General features: G+C 52.9%; 1 protein-coding gene and 1 long non-coding RNA gene across 3 annotated transcripts in view; one reads left to right on the top strand and one right to left on the bottom strand.

Moving 5' to 3' along the window:
• Positions 1-13,071, bottom strand: part of LRRC20 (leucine rich repeat containing 20) — a 98,682-nt gene that overhangs the window by 13,465 nt on the left and 72,146 nt on the right. For both annotated transcript variants that reach the window (XM_029061730.2, XM_029061731.2), the window contains one exon: positions 8,473-8,640. In XM_029061730.2, coding sequence (XP_028917563.1) covers positions 8,473-8,640 — 168 coding nt within the window. The remainder of the gene's footprint in view (positions 1-8,472; positions 8,641-13,071) is intronic.
• On the top strand, positions 8,539-9,516 carry LOC114810342. The gene is made up of 3 exons (XR_003758044.1): positions 8,539-8,617; positions 9,088-9,221; positions 9,480-9,516. It is a non-coding gene; the product is annotated as an uncharacterized LOC114810342 (long non-coding RNA).

Below are 13,071 nucleotides of genomic sequence, written 5' to 3'. Positions count from 1 at the left end.
ACGGATTCCCTGGGTCCAGCTCCGGAGGCAGCTGGGGGCGGCCTTCGAACCCCCAGTCCCAATCATGCCCGTCCGGCCTCACCCTCCTCCCCCCTCGATCAACCTCTCTGTGGGGAATGATCCAGGGCCCACTTGGACCCAGGGACAATAATTCCCCCCTTCAGAACGGGCAAGGGCCTGTTTCAAGGCCAGACCGCAGGAGGCCAGAGGAGGAGGTGGAGAACCGAACTCATCATTCCCCAGCCGAAAGCCTGTTAGAACACTGAGGCGAGAAGCCACAGATAGAGAAAAGCCACAGATAGAGATGTTACCTAAACCAAACCTTATTTAGTCCCACTCATCCCACGATCTCGACACCGGTGCCTCTCACCTTCATTTTCTTCTTCTCACTTCTCAAGATCCCATTACCTCTTTCCTCCCTTGGGCTGCCACCAGGCTTGGCCAAGGCGACGTTGGGGCTCTATCAAATTCAGACTGTCTAGGAGGCTGAAACCAAACTCCCACTGCTTGACTGGAGGAAGGGGCCACGAGTGGCATGAACTCAGTTCCTCGCCGTCACTTTAATCTCTCTCCCTGTCTTCAGAGGGAAGAGAGCTCCTGCCAACAGCTTGACCGCTTGTTGTTCTCCAGAGCCGCCTCCGAAACTTAATTCTCTCTGCTCTGGTCCCCCATCCCACCCCCCGCAACCTAACGGGCAGGAGCTGAAATGTCAGCTCACGCTGCAATTTGGAGTGGGTGGTCAGCGGGAGAGGAGACATTAGGTTTCACTTAAGTCATTTATTTAGCAGACATTTTGCCCTCCTGACAGATTTCGACTGTGCTCTCCGAGATCCTTGGCTTCTAAATTGCTATCTAACCTCCAATTCCCAAGAAAGCGGCTGAATAATGAGTCGCCAGCTCCGAAGGCCCGCCGATGCTCAACAGAATGTCAAGGGGTGTTGCGCAATAGGGGGCGAAAGTCTCTGGCTTTTCCTCCAAATTATTCACAAGGCAGAGGAATGGAGGGATTCAAACCGATCCTTCCCACGAGGAGGAAGGCGGTGGACCTCGGCCGATTGGGGAACGGGTCACTGAGGAGCTGGACCAATCGCCCTGGTGAGGTTAGGATTTCATTTCCTTCCTATGTTCTGGATGGGGCCAGTTTGGGACATCGGCACCTGTATCTCCTTGGTCCCAGTTAGTAGGAAGAGGACTGGGTGGCCTAGGAGTGTGGCCTAGGAGGAAGAACTTGGACCTGGGAGATAGGAGATTGAAATTCCGGTCCAAGATCCACCACTGGCCTACAGGGTGACCTCGGGCAAATCACTTAACCTCTCCGGGCCTCAGGTTTCTCTTCTGTAAGACAGGGATGGGATAATGAGTCCCGTGAGGGACAGGGACCCGGTCCGAGCTCGAATCTTTTATTCATTCAATTCCTTCGTTCAGTCGTATTTCTCAGCGCTGACTGTGTGCAGAGCACTGTACTAAGCACTTGGGAAAGTACGATAGAGCAATAAAGTGTGACAGTCGCTGCCCACAATGAGCTCCCAGTCAGCACTTAGCAATCAATTAATCAGTTGTAATTCTTGAGCACCTACTGCACGCAGAGCACTGTACTAAGTACTTGGGAGAGTACCACACAACCGAGTGGGTAGACGCGTTCCCTGCCAACTAGGAGCTTGCAGTCTAAAGTTAAAATAAATTATGGTATGTTCATAAGTGCCGTGGGGCTGAGGGTGGGTGAATATCATGTGCTTAGAGGGGATAAAAACAAGCACAAGGCTGACAGAATGGGGAGAGAATAGGGGGAGATGAGGGCTGTTGGGAAAGGGATCTTGGAGGAGATGGTTATGGGCAGGGCAATTTTCTTTTAATTCTGTTGTACTGTACTCTCCCAAGCACTTAGTATAGTGCCTCTGCACATAGTAAGCACTTAATAAATACCACCGACTGATTGAGATGTGATTTTAAACCAACACCATAAATGTGGTGTTAGCTGATCCGGGTCCTAGTCGTGAGTTCCAGCTAATAGACCTGTGATCTTGGAAAAGTCATGTCCTCTCCCTGGGGCTCCATTTCTCCATCTGTAAAATGGGATTCCTAATGCCCAGCCAGCTGTCTGTCACAGGAGTAATGGTCAGGGTCAAAACGTGATGACAGATAGTTTGTATCCTACCTCAGCGTCTAGTGCACAGCTTGGCCCAGAGTAAACGTTTAACAGGTACTACGGTTATTATTATTATTACAAAAGGGCTTCGAGTTCTTAGGGAAAAAAGGAGTTCTAGAAATCCAAGGGTTTTTTCCCATATTACACCCAATTCTCCTATAACGCAGAGGTCCGGTCTTGCAGAACTCACAATGTAGCACTCATGTGTTCCCTACAAATCGTTCCTTTCAATTCCACAGTCAGATGGAAGCTCCCTAATTCCCTAATGACTCGCAGTGAAAACATGCAACAGGACGTGAGAAGCAGCATGACCTAATGGGAAGAGTATGGACTGGGATTTCTAAACCCAGCTCTGCCACTTGTCTGCCGTGTGACCCTGGACAAGACACCTAACTTCTATGAGCCACAATTACCTCATCTGTAAAAATGAAGATTAAGACTGTGAGCACCACTTGGGACATGGACTGTGTCCCACCTGATGAGCTTTTATCTACCCCAGCACCTAGTACGGTGCCTGGGACATATTAAGCGCTTAATAAATACCATTTAAAAAGATGGCAGAAGTAAGTGTGTCTGTGTGTGGAGAGTAAGCAGTCTCAGAATTTCAAAGTCCAATCTGCAAGCTGTCAGAGCCACGAGCCACCCTACCTGAGGTCTCTGTTCTGTTCATCTTCCAACAGCCGGGCTCGTTCCGACAGTGGAGATGTCTAGAGGTCGAAACGCAAGGAGGAACTTCCTGCCAAACGGGCTAGTTAGAAATGGGTCTATGAAAACTCCTGAAGTAGAAGACTCAAAGGCTAAGTGGGATCCTGGCTGGAGGCAGGAGGATGGCTAAGTGGCCTCTTCGATGCCTGGGAATTCTGTGGTTCTTAGAGGTGTCCCTGGAGTTCCACACAAGCCCCTGGGCAGTGGGAGTTCTACTGAACTGGGCATTCTAAGGAAATCCAGGCAAATCCCTCAACCTTACGGAACAAGCTTGGGGAGAGGCAGCTCGATTAATTCAGATTCGTTTGGGTGTGCACCTTTCGGAACTATTTATTTGCTGTTTTTGCATGAGGAAGCACGGTGGGCTAGCGGAAAGAGCAGGAGCCTGGGAGTCAGAACCAAGGTTCTAATCCTGGCTCTGCCACTTGTCTGTCGTGTGATCTGGGGCAGATCACCTCACTTCTCTGTGCCTCAGTTACCTCATCTGTAAAATAATAATGTTGGTATTTAAGGGCTTACTATGTGCACAGCACCATTCTAAGCGCTGGGGTAGATACAGGGTAATCAGGTTGCCCCACGTGAGGCTCACAGTCTTCATCCCCATTTTACAGATGAGGGAACTGAGGCACAGAGAAGTTAAGTGACTTGCCCACAGTCACACAGCTGACAAGTGGCAGAGCCGGGATTCGAACCCATGACCTCTGACTCCCGAGCCCGGGCTCTTTCCACGGAGCCACACTGGATTAAGTCTGTGAGTCCCATTGGGGATATACACCGTGTCCAGCCTATATAGCTTGTATCTACCCCAGAGTTGAGTACAGTGCCTGGAACAGTGATTAACAAATAGCTTAAAAAAAATTGTTAACATGAGGCAGCAAGGTTGCTTATGTGGCTTAAGAGGTTTTTTTTTTTTTTAATGTTCTGGTCTGGTGGTGGGACTAGAAAAGAATCCGGAGGCGTTGAAAATTCTTGATTGTAATTATTCCTAAGCGATCCTGTACGAGGCTAGCAACACCACCACACTCGGGGAAGTTATTTCCATAATTGGGGTTGTTATATTCCTGCCCTCCTTTATTCTAAATAATTACAACCATCTCCTCCTGCCATCTCACCTTGCATAACACACTTCTCTCCTACACGGCTATTCAAATTGGAGTCCAGTTCTCTAATTGGCTTTCAGAAGGAAAAGCAGCCTAAATAATTGGGATGCTTCAGAGGGCTCCGGATGGTTTACAGCAGGTCTTCCCTTCCCAGGTTGTGTTTGTTTGATTTGCTGAGAGGGAACAGGTGTCTGCCGACGGGCCTCCTTTCTCCACAGCTTGGCTCACTGCGTTCCTCAGAAAAGCACTGGGAATCAATGGGGAGCCACGAGGAGCAGCTTGGCTCCTGGGAAAGGCACGGTGGAAGTTACGGGTCTTTGGCTGTAAGCACCCTCTAGACTGTGAGTTCCTTGCGGGCAGGGAACGTATTTACCGTTATACCGTACTCCCCCCGAGTGCTTTGTACAGTGCTCTGCATATAGGAAGCGCTCGAGTAATCCCATCGACTGACTGAATGATTCGCATTGCAGCTGACTGAATTGTGATGGTCATCGGCTGCTTTTATTCCCAATATCTTGGGGCTCATGTGTTTGGAATCCAGCCTGGGGGGAGGGGAGAGAAAGAGCGCGGGGCTCCCTGCCCCAGAATTCACATGGATGGGGACCCACCCGGGGGAAAGGGAGAATATGGGGCTCCTATCCCCGCGGTCCACCTGGATGGGATTGAAGTTCAGGGAGAAGAGCGACATGGGCCTTTAGTGGAAAAGAGCTCCAAACGTCTTTATCGAACCTCCCGCCCCAATGCCAAGGGGGCCGCCCTCTCCTTGTCTCGTGTTGCTTTTGGGCTGCAAAGTGCTGTACATCCATTTGAGCCCTGAGCCTCAGACCCAGAGTTATTCCTTCAGAATCCCCAGATCCAGTTTGGAAGAACAGAATCCACAGTATCTGGGGTCCCCAGAGAGGACACAGAGCAGGTGTTCGGCTCATCCTCAGCCTTTGAAAGGAAGAGATTGCCGATGGTGTCGATGGCCAAGTGACTGAGCACAAAGAGCTAGATGGGCAGCAATCGCCCCATGGGCTGTGAGTATTTGTTAAGTGCTCACCATGCGTCCAACACCGTTCTAAGCAATGGGGGAGATACAAGTTAATCAGGATGGATACAGTCCCTGTCGCATCCCAGTGAAGTAGGAGGGAGAGGTGAACACTGCCTCTGGGTTTGGGGTTGGAGGTGTGTAGAACCTGATGATTTTCAGCCCCTTTCTCGGGAAGGGTTGCTGTTCGAGGCAGCCACTTTGAGGGAACTGCCGGTGGCACGAGGTGCCAGGCTCTGGCTGTGAAGTGAGTGCCCCGTCGCTTTTACTGACTGGCAGCTAGCTGTCTCGCACTTCCCTCTGCCCATCTCCACAATCTTGAGTACTGGCCAAGTCTCGGCTAGATCACTTCAGGGCAGGGACAGTCCACCTCAGCCATAGGATTCGTTTAGCCATCTGCACCCACTCCCTTGGAGAACTCGTTTGCTCCCTTGTCTTCAACTAACATGGGAGCGGCAGAATCTAGAGCTTGTGTCCCTGGGGACCCCTGACCTTCCCCTGGGCTCCGGAGCCCCTGTGTTTCCCTCCCAGGGCCAGAGGACTCCTGAGGTAGACGGAAGCTGAGTGCTAACTGGACATAAATTCTGGCCATGAGCTTGTTATGGGCAGGGAAAGTGTCTGTTTATCGTTATATTATACACAATAAGCGCTCGATAAATATGACCGAATGAATGAACGAATGAAGGCAGCCCGTGCCATAATGATATCAGACAGGGACCGGTCCAGCTGAAAATCAGACAAAAATCCTTTCTCTCGGGAGATGGCCCCTCGCCTTTCTGAACTGCGGTCATTCCATCTGTAAAATGGAGAGAGTCTCAGCTGCCCTCTTCTTGCTACTCTATTAACCAAGAGTATTAATAATAATAATAATAATAATGTTGGTATTTGTTAAGCACTTACTATGTGCCGAGCACTGTTCTAAGCGCTGGGGTAGACACAGGGGAATCAGGTTGACCCACGTGGGGCTCACAGTCTCAATCCCCATCTTACAGATGAGGTCACTGAGGCACCGAGAAGTTAAGTGACTTGCCCTCTGTCACACAGCTGACAAGTGGCCGAGCTGGGATTCGAACCCATGACCTCTGACTCCAAAGCCCGGGCTCTTTCCACTGAGCCACACTGCTTCTCAACTGAGTGCTTACTGGGTGCCAAGCACTTACTAAGCGCTTGGGAGAGTACAATACAATAAAGTTGGTAGATACGAACCCTGCCCACAAGGAGCGTACAGTCTATAATCAATTACCAATAGGGGAGATGGCAGGGTATAAAGATATGATCAGACATCCTGGGGGACCAATTCATTCCTTCAATAGTATTTATTGAGCGCTTATGATGTGCAGAGCACTGTACTAAGCACTTGGAATGTAAAATTTGGCAACAGATAGAGACAATCCCTGCCCAGTGATGGGCTCACAATCTAACTGGGGGAGACAGACAGCAAAGCAGATCAGAACAAAACAAAAACACCACAACATTATCACGATAAATAGAATCAAGGGGATGTACATCTCATTAACGACCAGTGGTGGGGTGAGCATCCAAGTGCTAAAGGGGTAATAATAATAATAATAAAAATGTTGATATTTGTTAAGCGCTTACTATGTGCAGAGCACTGTTCTAAACGCTGGGGTAGACACAGGGGAATCAGGTTGTCCCACGTGGGGCTCACAAGTCTCAATCCCCATTTTCCAGATGAGGTAACTGAGGCACCGAGAAGTTAAGTGACTTGCCCACAGTCACCCGGCTGACAAGTGGCAGAGCTGGGATTCGAACCCATGACCTCTGACTCCAAAGCCCGGGCTCTTTCCACTGAGCCACGCTGCTTCTCCAGATCCGGGTACAGATCCGAGAGCGTAGGCAACGCAGAAGGGAGCGAAAATAGGGTGAGGGGATGAGAGGTTAGTTAGAGAAGGCTTCTTGGAGAAGATTCGGGCTTTGAAGATGGGGAGAGTGGCGGTCTGTCGGATACGAAGCGGGAGGGAGTTCCAAGCAAGAGGAAGAAGGTGAGCAAGGGGCTGACGGCAAGAAACACAGTAAGAGGGTTGGTGTTAGAGGAGCCAAGTGTGAGGGCTGGGTTGTAATGGGAGAGGAGTGAAATTAGGTAGGAGGGGGAGAGCTGACTGAATGCCTTAAACAGTAAGGAATTACTGTTCGACGTGGAGATGGACGGGCAACCACTGGAGGTTTTCAAAGAGTGAGGAGAGGTGTCTCCAGGACACTGTCCATCCCTAGCCCGCGGCGTACTTTCCAGGGTTCAAGGAATAGTCAGGTATTCTCGCTTATCCCGGAGAGATCGCTTGAAGCGACAGAGCACAGAGCAGTGTGGTAGAGTGGAGAAAGCACGGGCCTGGGAGTCAGAAAGACCTGGGTTCTAATCCCGGCTCTGCCACTTGTCTGCTGTAGGACCCTGTGCAAGTCACTTCACTTCTCTGTACCTCCGTTACCTCATCTGTAAAATGGGGATTAAGACTGTGAGCCCCACGTGGGACACGGACTGTATCCAATCTGATTAGCTTGTATCCGCCCCAGGGATCAGGACAGTGCTCGGCACATAGTAAGCGCTTAACAAACGCCAGAAAAAAAAGAGGCGGCCGCCAGGCACCCTGAGATCCAACAATAATAATAACGTTGATATTTGTTAAGCGCTTACCATGTGCCGAGCACCGTTCTAAGCGCTGGGGTAGGCACAGGAGAATCCGGTCGTCCCACGTGGGGCTCACAGTCTTCATCCCCATTTTACAGATGAGGGAACTGAGGCACCGAAAAACGAAGTGACTTGCCCACAGTCACACGGCTGACAAGGGGCCGAGCCGGGATTCGAACCCCTGACCTCTGACTCCAAAGCCCGGCCTCTTTCCACTGAGCCACGCTGCTTCTCAAGCCTCTGATGGCTCCTTTCCTGTGAGGGAGGCGGAGATGGAGAAGGAGAGATCGGGCCCTTTGGGTGGCGGGGGGAGGATAGGAGCAGAATCCAAAGACAATCTTGTCCGATTGCCAGTGGAAGCTCTCACGCTTCCGTGGGAGCCGGGGGCGGGGGGCGGGAGGGACGACGCAAGAATGGGAGCGGCAGTTCATTGGCAGTCTGGGAAGGCGAAAGAGAGACAGAGAGAGAGGGGAGCAGAGAGAGGAAGAGCGCCGACCATTCTCTCACACCCTTCCCTCTCCCCTCGGTACCTAGGGACCTCTTTGTCCTAAGAGTAGCAATATCAACTGACGGTATACTGAGTGCCTACCGTGTGCGGGGCACCGAACTGAACGCTTACCACGTGCAGGGCACTGGGCCAGATTTCTCCGGTTTACAAGGCACTGTATCGAGCCTACTGTGTGCAGGGCGAAATATTGAGTATCTGATGTCTGCAAGATGCTGAACCAAACATCTTCTGTCTACAAGGCACCGTACTGAATGTTCAGGGCACAGTGCTAAAAGCCCGGTGTAACCGCAGCCGTGTATCAGGCCACGGGGGACCACGGAATGGAAGCGAAAGACTTACCGACGATCTCGTTCTCCTCCAGGTTGATCGTTTCTAGAGCCTGCAGGGCCGTGAGCTGCTCGGGGAAGTCACGGAACTGGTTCCTGGACAGGTCGATGGCCCGAAGGTGCAGCAAGGTCCTGACCTCGTCGGGCAGATGATGCAGGTAGTTCCCTTCCAAGCGGAGCTCTGGGATTCAGGGTCAAGAGAGGAATAAAGAGTCAAGGAAGCAGGGAAGGGGAAAGGGAGGACTGAGGGAGGGGGAGAACTGCTGAAGCGCGGGATGCTTCCTGGGACTACAAATGAGAAGGGAGACTCCCCGCCTCCTGCCGGGATTGCCAACGAACGAATGTACCTGCCAACGGAGGTGACAAGACTATTATTTATTCCCTGAGGCCGACGGCAGCCAGCCGCCTTCTCCTCCGCTTTCCCTGGGCTGCCCCCTCCCCAGCCCTCGCTGTGGTGAAGGGAGCGAACTGGGGTCCCCCGGATGGAGCCCCTGATGGACCCGTGGGAGCCCCTTCCACACCTATCTCAGGGAATTGAGTCCAGACGTGGGGCTCGGGCCCGACTCCTTCTGGGCAAGTCCGGTCGGGTCTCAGTAATCAAGGCTCACGCTTGTGTTCTCCTCCCTAGAGTCATGGCTCCTCACTGTTTAGAGGCACAGGAAACGCCAGGGTTTGCTTTCTTTCGAATTCGTCGAAGCTTGAGGCTGGCCTCATTTTCTTCCTACACCCCCGTCCCAATCATCAAGCCCGCTCATCGACGAGGTAAATGCCAAAGCAGGAAAGGCCGTGGGGTGGGGGTGACCACTATTCCTCTGCTCCTCCTTCCCTCCCCACCGCCCCTACTCCCTCCCTCTGCTCTACCCCCTTCCCCTCCCCACAGCACTTGTATACATTTATACATATTTATTGCTCTATTTATTTTATTAATGATGTGCATTTACCTATGGTTCTATTTATCTATGTTGCTGGTAGAGTTGCCCGTCTACTTGTTTTGTTTTGTTGTCTGTCTCCCCCTTCTAGACCGTGAGCCTGTTGTTGGTCAGGGACTGTCTCCACCTGTTGCCGAACTGTATTTTCCAAGCACTTAGTAGAGGGCTCTGCACACAGTAAGCGCTCAATAAATACGATTGGATGAATGAATAAATACTAGGCCCCGGGTTCACTCCACAATTCCCAGAGTCTCTGCATACACCCCTCAGGGTTTGTTGGGTTTCCTTCCGGTTAACTACTCTCTGGGTGGTATTGGGAGCCACAGAGACCACAACTTCTGGCACCTGCATCCCAAGCTCTGCTTTAGCAAGTGGATATTTTGCTGATGGGGGAGGGGGTGAGTCTCAAAGTGTTTGAGGTGTACACACCTGAGAGCACAGGCAATGCAGAAGGAAGAGAAAATAGGGTGAAGAAATGAGCGGTTAGTTAGGGAAGGCTTCCTGGAGATTTTTTTATGGTATTTGTTAAGCACTTTCTCTATGCTGGGCCCTGTACTGAGGCTGGGGTAGATATAACCTAATCAGAATAGACAGAGTCCATGTCCCACCTAAGGCTCCCAGTCTAAATCCCCATTTTACAGATGAGGTAACTAAGGCACAGGGAAGTGAAGTGACTTGCCCAAGGTCACACAGAGGAAAAATGGCAGATCCGGGAGTAGAACCCAGTTCCTTCTGACTCCCAGGCCTGTGATCTGATTTCAGTAGGGCTCTGAAGATGGGGGGGGGGGGGGAGGGGTTGTCCAATACGAAGTGGGAGGGAGTTCCAGGCAAGAAGGAGGGTTGACAGAGAGAAGTATGGTAAGTAGGTTGGTGTAAGAGGAGCGAAGCGTGTGGGCTGGGTTGTAATGAGAGAGGAACGAGATTAGATAGGAGTGGGAGAACCTAATCAGTGCCTTAAAGATGACGGTGAGGAGTTTCTGTTTGATGAAGATACGGATGGGCGACCACTGGAAGTTTTTCAGGACCGGGGAGACGTGATTCCAGGACGCTCCATCTCCAGACACCACTGTGTTTCTGGGGGCAGCACGGTGAAGGCCCAGAGCCCGCATCTCCACCTGGCTCCCCAAACAGAGAGATGGCCCTGGAGCGGGGAGGAGGTTGTCGGGGCTCCACGGAGAATCTCATCTCCCGCATCGGAGACAGGAGAACCAAAGAGTCTTGGGGCAGGGCAGGAATCCCGTTGAGCCCTCAGACCTTTCACCATCATACTCGGTGAAGGGACGGCCTGTAGCCAGACCGGGTCCAGCTTGGAAGACCCTGAAGATGGTGGGACGTGGAAATTCCCAGGAAAACTGCCAGAAGTGCTCAACACTCTGGCTAGAGTGACCTTAATGATGTTGGCATTTGTTAAGCGCTTACTATGTGCAGAGCACTGTTCTAAGCACTGGGGTAGATACAGGGTCATCAGGTTGCCCCAAGTGAGGCTCACAGTCTTCATCCCCATTTTACAGATGAGGTAACTGAGGCACAGAGAAGTGGAGAGACTTGCCCGACGTCACACAGCTGACAAGTGGCAGAGCCGGGATTCGAACCCATGACCTCGCCTGTTGTGGGGACCTCTTCTTCACTCTCATGGCGTTCTCCCCTCCTGGAACAGAACAGCTGGCTAAGCTGGAACCAGGGCCGGGAGAAATTGTTGCCCTCTCCCCCGGCCTCTCCGTTCAGCATGCGGGATGACGTACTGTCGTCCCCGTTTGCTCTTGGGGAAACTGAGGACAGCGGGGGAAGTGACAGAGACGTGGCGGCATGAAAGAGCAACCGCGGTTGGGCTCCACTCGACGTGTCGGAGAAGCCCAGCCTCAGCCCCACCTTCGGCCCCCACCCCGGCCCCATCCCCCATCTTGGGGACAGCAGCTGCAGTCGGTGAGGGTAAAAATGGGCGGGCGGGGCAACGGCCTCCACCACCACCACCGTGGGCATCCCCTCAACCTTTCCCAGGCGATAGGACCTGCCCGTTCTGAGCTAGCCCGCGAGCCTCAGTCCGGGCGGACTGAGCCAAAGAGCGAACGATGGGTGGCGGGGGTTCCACGCTGAGGCTGAAGGACCATCACGCACCCATGGTCCCACTCTCCGGGGGACAGTTTGGGTCCCTTTAGACTATGTTGGGGTCGGGCCTGAGTCTCAGAGCCCTGGGGCTCTCCTTGGGGTAGCCCCCGGCGAGATTCTCCCCCCAGGGTGGCTTCTTCCTCTCGCCCTGCACCGCTGACTCTGAAATCCCATCAGTGCTCTCCTATATGTTCACAAAAGTGGTGGCGAGACCTTCCAGCCCTGGCCGGGCACATCATCATCGTCATCCTCCTCCTCCTCCTCCTGCTCCCCCTTCTCCTTCCCCTCCCCCTCCTCCCCTTGCGGGTCACATCCAGCGCCTGCTCTCTAGATCAAAAGCTCATTGCGATCAGGGTATATGTCTGTTTATTGTTCCGTTTTACTCTCCCAGTACACTCTGTACGTAGTAAGCGCTCAATAAATACGACCGGATAAAGACGATCGAATGAGAGCCGGGGCGGCTCGAGAGCTGGGTGTGTAGGAGACAGACTCTTAGTGAGCCACATTATGAAGGGTGTGTCAGAGGCCACGTGTTCCCGAGCGAAAGGCGGGAGGAGAGGCTCCTCTCTGCAGAGAAGCACACCCCCGAAAGCCTCTTCCGGCGCTCCGGAGCCCGTGGCCACCCCTCCGCGGTCCACCCGGGTTCGGACGCTGGGGACGCCGGGCCGTCGGGAAGACGAGACTCCTTGAGAGCCGCACTCTCGAGGACCCTCGGCTAATCGGGACGGCGGCTCGGGAGCCGGGCGAGAACGACGATCCCCTCCTCGACCGGACAAGAGGCACGGAGGCCCCACTTCATCGAGCGTTACACGGCCCCAGATCTAGGGGTGTGGGGCAGGCAGGGGGTCCCAAAAGGCCGTCGCTCATCTCGGATCGGTTTCTAACGGCAGGCCCGGGTGAGCCTTCCCGGCTCTGGGCACGGCCAATTCTGCTAGATGCCTGACGGCGGTGTTCCGGGACCAAAACGGCTACCCGGTTGGCACAGGTGCGGCACCGTCCTTTCATTCATTCGATCGGATTTACCGAGTGCTTGCCGTTTGCAAAGCACCGTACTGAGCACTTGGGACGGTACAATATAACAACAGACAGACGCTTTCCTCACCGGCCTGGGGGTAGCACATGGCCCCACCAAATGCTTAATTGTAACAACAACAACAACAATAATAATAATAATGGCATTTGTTAAGCATTTACTATGTGCCAGGCACTGTACTAAGCTCTAGGGTGTATACAAGCAAATCGGGTTGGACCCAGTCCCACGTGGGGCTCACACTCTTCATCCCCATTTTCCAGAGGAGGTAACTGAGGCCCAGAGAAGTGAAGCGATTTGCCCAAGACCATACGGCAGACAACGGCAGAGGTGGAAATGGAACCCAGGTCCTTCTGATTCCCAGGCCTGTACTCTATCTATCAGGTCACAGTGTTTGTCACGTTGCTTCCGCTTGAGGCCCGAGCACCGGTTCTGAGAGAACGGGTGCTCACCTGGGTTCGGCTCCCCGGAATCTCCGGGGCAATTGTTCCGAACTGGCTGTGGGGCCTGCCCTTCCTTCGTCTCCCCAGAAGGGGACGGGAGGACC

This window comes from Ornithorhynchus anatinus, chromosome 3, assembly GCF_004115215.2.
Source record: "Ornithorhynchus anatinus isolate Pmale09 chromosome 3, mOrnAna1.pri.v4, whole genome shotgun sequence".
Taxonomy (NCBI): Eukaryota; Metazoa; Chordata; class Mammalia; order Monotremata; family Ornithorhynchidae; genus Ornithorhynchus; species Ornithorhynchus anatinus.
The sequence above is the reverse complement of the archived record's forward strand: the minus strand, read 5'-3'. Positions and strand labels throughout refer to the sequence as shown.